Source organism: Poeciliopsis prolifica, unplaced genomic scaffold, assembly GCF_027474105.1.
Source record: "Poeciliopsis prolifica strain line A6 unplaced genomic scaffold, Auburn_PproV2 SCAFFOLD132, whole genome shotgun sequence".
NCBI classification, from domain to species: domain Eukaryota; kingdom Metazoa; phylum Chordata; class Actinopteri; order Cyprinodontiformes; family Poeciliidae; genus Poeciliopsis; species Poeciliopsis prolifica.
The window spans coordinates 513,392-525,762 of NW_026562507.1; the positions used below are offsets into that span (position 1 = coordinate 513,392).

General features: G+C 39.8%; 1 protein-coding gene across 1 annotated transcript; it reads left to right on the forward strand.

Annotated features, from left to right (window-relative positions):
- Window positions 1–1,358: 1,358 nt before the first annotated feature.
- galk1 (galactokinase 1) lies at window positions 1,359–9,859 on the forward strand. The gene is made up of 8 exons (XM_055024890.1): window positions 1,359–1,632; window positions 1,847–2,036; window positions 2,961–3,080; window positions 4,074–4,209; window positions 4,335–4,516; window positions 6,907–7,057; window positions 7,122–7,284; window positions 9,560–9,859. Exons 1-8 carry the CDS (start codon window positions 1,468–1,470, stop codon window positions 9,632–9,634), a joined length of 1,182 nt encoding a protein of 393 aa, XP_054880865.1. The 5' UTR covers window positions 1,359–1,467; the 3' UTR covers window positions 9,635–9,859.
- Window positions 9,860–12,371: the final 2,512 nt, after the last annotated feature.

Sequence of the window (12,371 nt, forward strand, 5' to 3'; positions counted from 1 at the left end):
ACACCTTCGGTGAGGGATGCTGTCAAGCTGAAGAAGGAATCCTATCAGGCCTTTTTGGCCTCTGGGACTCCGGAAGCAGCTGATATGTACCGGCGGGCGAAGCGGCGTGCGGCTCTGGTGGTTGCTGAGGCAAAAACGCAGGCGTGGGAGAAGTTTGGAGAGGCCATGGGGAAAGACTTCCGCATGGCTTCGAGGCGATTCTGGTCCACCATCCGGCGTCTCAGAAGGGGGAAGCGGTGCAGCACCAACATTGTTTATAGTGGGGATGGTGTGCTGCTGACCTCGACTCGGGATGTTGTGGGCCGGTGGGCGGAGTACTTCGAAGACCTCCTCAATCCCACCGACATGACTTCCATTGAGGAAGCTGAACCTGGGGACACTGGGTTGGGCTCTCCAATCCCTGGGGACGAGATCGCCGAGGTGGTTAAAAAGCTCCTCGGTGGCAGGGCCCTGGGGGTGGATGAGATTCGCCTGGAGTTTCTCAGGGCTCTGGATGTTGTAGGGTTATGTTGGTTAACGCGACTCTGCAGTATCGCATGGACATCGGCAGCTAGTGAAAAAGGAGCAGCAACGAGAAATACTGAAGGCATAAAATAATCTATGAAGTGTAATTCAGAGAAATAAACAAATAATAAACAGATGAAACGGTCAGATGAAATAAACAGATGAAACGGTCATATCAAAACTGTTCGCGGAAGAACCTCCTCAAGCGGAAGAACCTCCTCAAGCGGAAGAACCTCCTCAAGCGGCGGCCTGTGCTCCGGGCAGAGTCAACCTGATCAGTCAACACTGACTACAACCAGGGCTTCGTTCTTCCAATGGTAAAACTCGCAGCTGCGACTGTTGTCCTTGTTTGTTGGTTGGACATGTTTATGTCAATGATTGAAAGGGAGGTGCTCTAAAATACAAAGGACAGTTAAAAATCTAAAGAGGAGAAATAGATAAAGATGGGAAGATGTCATATCAAAACAGAGATCTGGGCCTACAGGTTTAAATAGCTCCTTGAAGATAATGAAGACGCATGATGCTACCAGCCATACATGTTTTTCTGGATCTGTTACATATCAGCATTAAGAACACATAGACTTCCAAATATTTATTCAGGAGCAGGACTTTAAATGGGTTGAGGCTGAAGAATTCAGGTTTGCCCTGTTTCAATTTTTGAGGAAACGGGGATCATTATAATTTGAGGTTAAAAAGCCGCTCTGATCCAAGATCAAAATGTAATCTTTAATCATATACGATGTGTGTGTTGATAATCATATCAATGTGTATTTGGGTGACAAGGTCGTTGAACTGTAAACTGTGCTGTCGCGTCATGTGACGTGTTTCAGCCAATCGCAGCTGCAGAACAAGGAAGTGTGGCGCAGTTCAAGGATAGTCCCTCCAAGTACTGGTGGCAGAAAGCTGATGAGTTGTCACCATTAATATTTAAGGCTCAGTTTTTAGCTACTTGTTTTTATATCAATGGTTTCTAATTTACCCGACGTGTGGACGCTGCTGTCAGATGCTCGCCGCCGGTATGGTGAGCTGTTCGCGGAAGAACCTCCTCAAGCGGCGGCCTGCGCTCCGGGCAGAGTCAACCTGATCGGGGAGCACACTGACTACAACCAGGGCTTCGTTCTTCCAATGGTAAAACTCGCAGCTGTGACTGTTGTCCTTGTTGGTTGGTTGGACATGTTTATGTCAATGATACAACTTCAGACCCGCTAAATGCCTTTCGTCCAGCTTTAGGACGGAACTAATGCAATAACAGGAAAGAGATGAGAACTTTCCATAACTTCTGTCTTTTACTAAGGGATCTCTTTTTCTAATCAGTTAAATCTAACTTTTTGTGCTGGAACAGGCGCTTCCCTTTGTGACCGTTGTGGTTGGAGGTCCAACCTCTGGCCAGGAAGTTACTGTGGTAACCGCAGCGGAGGACGCTGATGAACCCCGGAGAATTGACTTCACCTGGACAGGCGATGGACGGTCTCTGTCGCCAGGGTTACCTCGCTGGGCAAACTATGTGAAGGGTGTCATACAGCACTACAGGGGTAAACATGCGATCTGCACTACAGGGGTAAACATGCGATCTGCACTACAGGGGTAAACATGCGATCTGCACTACAGGGGTAAACATGCGATCTGCACTACAGGGGTAAACATGCGACCTGGTAAAAATGGATGTGGAATGCTGAGCGATTGTGAATAAAAGTTACTGCAGAACCTCAACTGCTAAAGGAAGATTTGGCCCATTGCATTTGGAGCTCACAAAAAATGATTTTCACTAATATATTAATAAAAATACTGTGCCACAGCACAAAGCATGTTTCGCTTTGTGCTGTGGTCCACAGTTAAGTCAATCAAAATATCTCAAAAGCAGCAGCGGCCTGACCAATGGAGATACCGGGGGATTTCCTTGTGGGCTGCTCCATTAGTGGGTTGGTGGCCGGTGGACTGTCCACACAGCTCCAGCGTGCAGCATGCAGCTCTGTGCACAGCAAAAGTGCACAGCACGCAGCACCATCTTGTTTTATGTCGCCACAATGCCTCAAACCGTGTCATTTTAAATGCCTTATGGTCTTTGCATGGCCCTTCTTGTCAGGGTTTTCCTTGGGTCTGAAGTCAGCAGATCCCTGCTGTAAGCTATGTGGTCAAGTTTTGATCGGAAAATGCTAAGTAAAAAGAGGAGTAGCCACAACAGTCTGCATACTCATCAGCACATATGCACTATAAAATCTTGATCTCTTGACTAAGGAGGATCTCTTGTCTTGAACTTCTTCCATTTTCTTATACCTGCACTAACAGTTGCTGCCTTCTCACCAAGTTGCATGCCTGTTGTCCTGTTTTTTATGAAGACAGTAATATTAACTCAAGCAGGGATACATTTATATCAGATCTTTCAGGATGTCATCACTGTTATCTTGTCTAGCACCACAGCTGAAATATGCACTGCTTTTGGGTTTTATTTGCCACAGCTCCTGGTCTCCCAAATTTCAGAGCAGTGGTAGCCAGCAGTGTCCCGCTGGGTGGAGGACTGTCTAGCTCTGCCTCTCTGGAAGTGGCCTTCTACACCTTCCTACAGCAGCTCAAGCCAGGTGAGTGCAAGTGGCGCTCCAGACATTTTACAGCACTATCTTAGATATTCAGCACAAAACTTACTAAGACACACTTCCAATAGTTATTACATTTGGTGCAAGTGCACACTTTGTTGATAATGAAACTGTAATACTAAAAATGCAAGCGACTGAACAAAATTTTTCATTCTATGAGAAATTATGTATGTTAGATTCTGACAGTTCTGGTGAGACTAACGTACATATTTTTTTTGTAATTAAAGTTTTATTGATTTTCTGGATACAATCACACATTAATGCCCCCCACCTCCCCCTCACTGAATCAGTGTTGTTTTGTGGTTCAATTCTAATGATTGAAATGACAATTTCTGATCCTGTGTTTTTCCAGCTTGTACCTCAAGGCAAACTAACCTGCAGTTTTTAGATGTCCCTCTGCTTAAACACATCCCATTCATATGATTAGCTTCAGCAAATTATGTCTGCTGAAGCTAGGGAATGCCTAAAACTTGCAAGGTAGTGTGCTTTGAGGACCAGTGTTGTAAAACACTGAACCAATTTATGCTTTCTACTCTCTTAAATAAAATATATTAATGCCATGTTGTCATTTTTGAAGTTTGTGTACACACATTTTTTGAAAATATGGTCATGTAAGACAACTTTGAACAATTTTCCTTGGATTTTCCCCATCATATGCACACACAATTGTGTGTTCAACATCAATGAAGAAACGTTTAATGGTATGTTAAGATGTAACATAAAAACATAAAATGATTCATGAATAAAAAAATATACATGAATCAATATTGATTCATTGTCAGTTATGGTTTAAACCCTAAAATTGATTCAACACGTAAATTACCAACCACTTTCAATATTGTTTCAATTTCAATGTGGATTTGTTGTTTCAACATTAGGCAGAAACATATTTCTGCCTGAAGAAATATGGCCCAAATATGTTTCTGCCATATTTCTTTTTTTGTGTGTGTTTCCCTGTTCTTACCTGCTTTTCCATAGATGATGGGGAGAAACTGGAAAAAGTGCTGGCATGTCAGCAGGCTGAACACACCCATGCTGGTGTACCATGTGGTATTATGGACCAGTTTGTGTCTGTTTTTGCCAGGGAAGGACAGGCTTTACTCATTGACTGCAGGTAAAGGGAAACATCCAGGTGGATGACATCAATCATTCTTCATTAACTGTTCTCATCCATTATCTTTATGAAACAGAAAACAAATCTGTGACAAATAAGTCATATTTGTTTTTGTTTTGAGCCAGGTCTCTAGAAGCCACCTCAGTCCCTCTGGCAGATCCAAGCTTGGTCATCCTCATTACCAACTCTAATGTAAAGCACTCACTGACTGGCAGTGAGTACCCAACAAGACGCAGACATTGTGAACAGGCTGCCTCTGCACTGGGAAAAGACAGTCTGAGAGATGTTACAATAAGAGAACTAGAAGGTATGGAATGGTTTGGTATGTAAAAGTCTGTTAGTTTTTTGTTTTTAATCTAAAACCATTTGCAGTCACATGCTCCAGATTTTTAATATCTTACTCACTTTTTATAGGCCAGAAAATAATATTACTTTGTATCTTTTTATGGTTTGGATTATTCCCTGTGAGGTAATTATTTCAAAATAAAAGTCAACTGTGGAATTTTAATTGAAAGTTGCTATCAACTTTAGTGGCACATAAACTCAAACTTTAAGGCAGAGACAGATTCCTTTTGAGGAATATAAGTGCAATGTTTTATTGATAGCTGTCAATTGCACAAAATTGGGGTTGAAATCAAACATTTAGTGTATCAAAAAACATAACTTCAAAACTAAACTGAGAGAATACTTTATTCTGTCTAGTCAAGTTTACATTCTCTAATAATTGTGCACAAACTACTGATATTTTTTTTGCATGGAGATTGTTTGGAGATGCACCTATGAATGTATTTTAAGAGTGAGAAAGCTCAGATGTTATTTTTATTTTTTTATGAGGACTTTCCACAGGCCCTCATTTGTTGAGGGTCTATTCAGTAAGGCAGAATTGCTTTTTGATTATTAATACACTTCAGCTGGTACTTTAACTTTCCATGTCTGTTTTTCCTGTGTTGAATGCTTTTCTCTTGTGCCATTCCACATTAGTAAAATTTTTGATTTGCATTTGTGGACTGGATGGTAATAATTGCATATCATTAGCATTAGCAACTTTAGAAATACATTTACTTTAGAGATTTGTTCAATGGACCTTACCACAGGGGCCGCAATTCATTGGCTAATGCCCATTCTACATAGTAGCACGGCTACTTCGTGCATGGCCGTCTCACAAACACAAGCTATTGTACATGCATTAGTAAACACATGCTAATGTAGCGCCAGAATATATTGTGGACAAGCAGACCAGGAGAAAGTTTTCGCATCAACAATCAAAAAAGAATGTTTCTTCATTGCCAGTGGGGTATCTATACTGGTTAAAATGTGCAACATTGTAAACAGTCAGAAATTTTAGGTAAGAGGATGATGGTATATTTTCTGTATAGTAAACTAAGGTTAGAAAAAGCAGTGTATGTTTTGTCTGAGGTGTAAGGGGAGCAGCTGGGTCCACAGTACTATGGTGGTCCACTGTTTTTATGTTTGTTTGCAATTATGAAAATGGTGCTGTATAAATAAATCTTTCGCTGAGTTTTATATAAAAAACAACACTGTTAAGCACAGCTTGTGAGCTAACATCAACCAGTTAGCACTGTGCTCTTGCCAAATGACCACAGCACAGGCAGTTATACAACTTTCCACTGATTTCTTTTACATAATATTTCAATCATGACTTTATTTAATTTTTAAAAAATTAGGAGCCGAGTTGTTCAACTCGGACATAACTATCTTCCTAATAAGAGAACTGTAAAATCAACCAACTGTGCGAGTAATTCCTTCCTTTGACGTTAAGCTGACATCTCCGTTACCTTTTGTAGCTACCAGGCTCCCTCTACAACTCCTAAAAGCTTGAAAAATTAAATGTTAGGACTGAAAATAACAACATCAATGTAGTGAAGCTTCGCATGAACTTGTTAGATCCTCTGTCCATTGTGGTAGCTGATATTTGGTGAAATGGTGCACTCATCGACTCAGAAATACTCTGCAGACAATCAGTCCAAGTGGATGACCCCATGTTGACATAGAAACAAAGCGCCGCTAGGCTTTGTTTGTGAGACTTGCGGCCATGTGGGATTTTCTAGGTCGGTTGAGGGCAGAGCTTGGTAAGGTCCACACATACAGTATTTCACCTACTGTGTAATTTTGTATGAACACTATTTTCTCAACAAAATGTTAAGTTGTATTCCAATAGACCTATATTGTGAGCATTTTCTTTCTTTATCCTGGGAAATGGTGTAAGTCTTAATAGTGACTGGAGCACAGCAGGTCCTAAAGCTGGTCAGTTAATTAATCAAATGGGTTAATCACTTGAATCTTAATACTGAATCAGGAATCAAGAGCTATGCTGAAATGGAAAGTTAGGTGGCTTTCTCAGTACTTGGCAGGCTTAGATCATTCTTTGAATTCGTCTCCTGCTCAAGTCAACAAGAAACACTGCTGACTCACTCACTGTGAGGTGGATGATAAATCAGATATAGAAACCATGAGTCATCAGGAACATAAGTGGAAAAAAGAATTTTTGTTGCACTACAAACAATGGGGAGAGGGGACTAATCAGATTGTTTTTCAACCTACAAAAACACAAACTTGTTTTTATTACCCAATTTAACTCTTCTCTTTAAAATAGTTATTTATTTTTACTCATTGTCCTTAGAAGACCAATCATTTAGTCAAGTTCCTTTCATATTTCCACCATCCCCCACATTTCAGAGGCCAAAGAGAAGCTGGATGATGTAACTTATCGAAGAGCTCGTCATGTTATTGAGGAAATACAGAGGACTGTCCAAGCTGCTGAAGCCCTAAAGAAAGGGTCCTATAAGGAATTTGGCCAGCTCATGGTGGAAAGCCACAATTCCCTGAGGTAAAGGTCAATATGATTGTGAACAGAAACAATGAGGCACTCAGTAACACGATCTGCTTGTCAGAGACCTGTATGAGGTGAGCTGCAAAGAACTGGATGAACTGGTTTCTGCCGCCATGGAGGTAGAGGGGGTCTTCGGCAGTAGAATGACTGGTGGAGGGTTCGGGGGATGCACCGTGACTTTGCTACAGGCACATGCCATTGACATGGCCATACTACACATTCAGGTAAAAAAAGACCCTTTCGTATGAAGTCATTTCAGTATAAGCTGGAGGGAGTTTCATTTGTTGGTCAGTGACTGGTTCTCTTTTTTTATCTTACTGTTTTATTTGCTCTTAAGTGCAAACAATAAGTTGAATGGATGTTAACCTTACAACTTTGATATCTTATAATCTTATCTTGTAACGTACAAAGTTAGATTATCTTCTTTGTAATCTTACATTTTTAAAGCCAAAAGAACACAAAACTGGATTTTTTTTAAGGTCATATCTGTATCAGCCATTATAGCATAAAGAACTTCCAGGATATCATCTTCACAAGACTGAAATCAAAATTTTTCACTTAGGCTTTCTTCAGATCTATTGCAATACAGCTTCAAAGGAAGTTGTTGTTGGTGCACCTTTACTCAGTATGTGGCCCCACTGCCATGGTATCATCACCAAACTTTATGACGATATTGTTTGGGTAGGTTGGGTGATACTGAATGGGATCCATCCAGTATCTGTTCACTCTTATCCCTATTGGGGTCGGGAGTTGCTGGTGCCTATCTCCAGCTGCGTTCCGGGCGGAAGGCGGGGTCACCCTGGACAGGTTGCCAGTCTGTCGCAGAGAACCCACACATGCACAGAAAGACCCCGGGCTGGGAATCGAACCCAGGACCTTCTTGCTGCAAGGCAACAGTGCTACCAACTGCACCATCATCCCATTGAATGGGATGATGAAAAGAATTCTTTCAGAGAGGGTCTCAAGTCCAAAACAGACTACTTGACAAAGTTATTTGAAGAAAATATTGGACGAAGGAAATGTTGCACTTCCAAGCACGCAGAATATTGATTTTCTGAAATTCCAGACTGTCCTCTCAAAGATTCCCTGAGACAATAACAGCGAGCTATTCATACAGCAAACTCAAGTACAGCGAAATATTTATCGTTTTCTCCTCTATCACAGCAATCACTTGTTAATAATTGCAAAATAAACGTTAAGCCTAAAACCATAGTACTGCAACAAACTAAATGATCTACTTTTTGTGTGGGAAATATTTTAGTGGGTTTTTTTGGTGGTGGTGTTAGTTGCTATGGCAAAAAGCCTTCTTGTAGCTTTGCTGATACAGAGAGCGAAAAACAAGTGGTTTTGAGTTGTACTTTAACGGGCAGGTCAGCTCTGCGTGACATGTAAAAGAATACCATATTTTCCAGACTATAAGTTGCTCCAGCCATAAAATGCATAATAAAGATAGAAAATACATATATAAGTCGCAATTTATTTGATAAAATCCAACACCAAGAACAGACACGTCATCTTGAAAGGCAAGAAAAATAGAATAGAAACAGCAACGGGCTGAATAATTGTTCAGTATGTTAACGTTACATGACACATGAACAATGAACTGATAACGTGCCTGGTATATTAACATAACATATTAAGAGTTATTCAGATAACTGTAGCATAAATAACATACTAACAAGTTTACCAAGCCATCCGTGTCACTCCAAATCACTAAATGCAAAGAAATCTTCATCCTCAGTGTCGTTTGTAAACAATTCAGATAACTCCAAAGGTAGAAGATGGGGCAATTCTACCACACACATTATCAACACAGGCTTCCAGCGCTCTCTTGCAGTTTAGTGTGAAAACATGTGATATGATATAATAATGTGTTAATAATTTCACACATAAGTGCTCCGGAGTATAAGTCGCACCCCTGGCCAAACTATGAAAAATCTGCGACTTGTAGTCCGGAAAATTCGGTAGTCTTTTTGCCCCCCAGCATTGTCCACACATGCGAAATGTCCATATGTAAACAATAACAAGCAGGGGGTCTATATTTGTAATTATGATTATAATTACCATAAATTAGTGCCTCACCAGCTATGAACCTCACCACACGTCACTTTATATACATATGAAGTGACTGGCAACCTGTCCAGAGTGTGCCTGAGACATATGCACCAGCAACTCCCAAACCCACTAGGGACAAGGGTTAACAGAAAATAAATGGATGGATGGATGGACATATGGATTCATGTTTGGATATGTTTATATTTGTTACTGCTGTCTTTGTGTCTGTCTTATGACCTTCTGATGCTTTTCTTGGCCAAGTCACCTTTGTGAAAAAGGTCTTGACCTCAATGGGTTTTTAAAGGATTAATAATAATTAGAAAGAACAGGGAATAGAGGGCTAAGAAAAATATGTTGTTCCATGATTAATACATTTTTTCATTGATTTTTGAATCCTGTTTATTTAGTAAAAATGATCTTGCTTTGCAATTTTCCTTACAATAGGAAAAATACAGTGGAACTCCAACTTTTTACGTTTCAACTCCGTCAGAAGGATCAAGAGCTCTCAGTCTGATTTGACCTGACTTCTTATTTCTGCTGTTTGAGAACCTACATTTTCTGCACATACTGAAGACATCGGGAATCATCCCAGTAACATGAAACAGGCTACTATGAAAACTTTTTACCGCAATGATGTATTGTTTTGTCATATGCTAGATAAAAATTGCAGTTTTTAGTTCATGTCTTAAAAGTACCAAGTGATTGTGCTTTTATACTTCAAAATAAATCATACTTTTAGATACAGCAATTTTTCTTTGATTTTTTTAAATAAAGTGTTTATATCTAAACTGTTCAAGATGTAAGTGTGTTGCTGTGTGTACCCTCATTATCTTCAATACCCCTGAATGAGATGGGTGTCCGATCTTCGGTTACAGAAACTGGCTCTTGGGACGTGGAATGTCACCTCTCTGGTGGGGAAGGAGCCAGAGCTGGTGTGTGAGGCTGAGAGGTTCCGGGTAGACATAGTCGGTCTCACCTCGACGCATGGCTCTGGTTCTGGAAACAGTCTCCTTGAGAGGGGCTGGACATACTTCCACTCTGGAGTTGCCTGCGGTGAGTGGCATTGGGCAGGAGTGGGCATACTTGTTGCCCCCCATCTCGGCGCCTGTACATTGGGGTTTACACCGGTGAACGAGAGGGTAGCCTCCCTCCGCCTTCGGGTGGGGAGACCGGTTCTGACTGTTGTTTGTGCGTACAGACAGCAATTAGCTATGTCCGGGCAGTGAGTGGTGAGTGCCATCACCAACAACAGAAACATAACGGATCAGCTTTTAGATACTGGTTGCTAAGGTAACCACTGGCTGTCAAGAGCAGAAAAAACAGAACTTAAAACAACGAATCTCGCGATACTAGTCTTTTTTCCCGAGCTGCATTGAATTTACTGATGTAGGCTTGGAAAACAAAAATAAAAACAAAAAACAAAACCAAGCTTGAGATCTAAAAGTTTAACCTTCCTTACAATATAATGCTCAAAAAAGCAATAACCTGATGTAAAAATTGTCAAGGCTTTTATTTTGAAATTTTCAGTAAACTTATTTTTACAGGACCAAACTAATCCCAGGTGCAACAGTGATTTGGTTAAATCAGTTATATAATTTCCAAAATAGCAATTTCTTGATGTAAAAAATGTCAAGGCTTTTATTGTGAAATTTTCAGTAAGCTTGATTTTAAATGGCCAATCTAATACCATGTGTAACAGTGATTGGGATAAATCAGTTATATAATGGTCAAAATAGCAATTACTTGATGTAAATATTGTCAATGCTTTTATTTTGAATTTTTTAAAAAGATTAATTTAAAATTGCCACACTAATTCCATGTGTAACAATAATCGGTCAAAATCAGTTATGAAATGCTCAAAACACAAGTAGTTCTAAAGTCCAGTTTATTCCTGAGTTCTACCATAGTTAAAACTACAGTGATGCGTTTTTGTAGTCCTGAACTGCTCTGGGCGTGTTCCATTGCTATGGTAATGGATCCTCTGTCAGCTGTGAGTCAGATAGGGGGAAACATAATTCTATCCGTTAGAGGTAGCTAGTTTGACTGAAAAAAGCAGAAATACATTGAAGTCAGTCTGACTGAGCATGGCTTGTCCCATGACTTTTACAAAAAGGCTATTCTAATCCAGGCATCGCACCAGAGATATAAGGATTTTCATTTGTCAACCCGAAAAACAATAAAAATCCAGACATCAAGCAATGAAATCTTCAAGGACTGAACTTGAAAATTGGAGGTTATGCTGCTAATCTTACCATTTGTCATCAACTCATAGATGCAAAATAAATAATCACTCAGCTGAAACATAGTGCAATAAATTGTAAAACATGATTCAATGAAGCTTTGAGGCAGATAATTTGCCTCAATAAATTGTAATAAATCACGGTACTTGAATCATTCAAGGAATTGTGACATCCCTAAATTAGTAATAAATCTTTCCTGCTTCTTTCTTGACTAACATCTGGAAGACTGACCATGGGTCCTGGATGCAGCTGGAAAACATTTGTGTGCATTGTAAATAAATAGCAAAATCACATTATGTACATAAACAATACTTAAGCATTCAATATTACAAACATTCTTAACTATCAGATTCTCACACACAGTTGCACCTCTGTCCTCATCATACAGATCAGAACTTGCCTGAAGAGTTCTGATCAACATTCATATGACCGCCATATTGTGAAGTATTTATGGAAATAAATAAATATATACATTAAAAATAAAAAATATATACAAATAAATAAATCCAAGTTATTCTCTTTCACTCAGTGTATAAGATAACTAGTCATTGAGCAATCGGGAATAAACGCAGTGAATGAATATAATGACACGGCGCTTCTGGTCGATTTCGCAGTAAAAAACTCATATAATCATGTGAAGGTTACAACATTCAGTTTAATCAGCTGCTAAAAGAGAAGCAATAACAAAATCGTAAAACAAATAAATAAACGAGGTCTTATGTGGAGGTCTTACACTGTTTTGTGCTGTTTTTAATCGCCAAGATAATCAATCGGTCTTTGTCACTCAAGCCTGACAAAAAAGTAAGTCACTGAACAGTTTCCCAACACATTCTGTGAATTTATAATTTTTCATTGCTATTTTAAATGGAGGCCCAGCCGAGGGTCAGAACTGTCAAAAATAAATAAAGTTTATTGAGACATTTTCTCCCAACCTCTTAATCGACCTGTGTGGTTGATTAAGAGGTTTATCAATTTATCATTGAGGACATGAGAAATTAGCGTAGAGCCTGTAATGT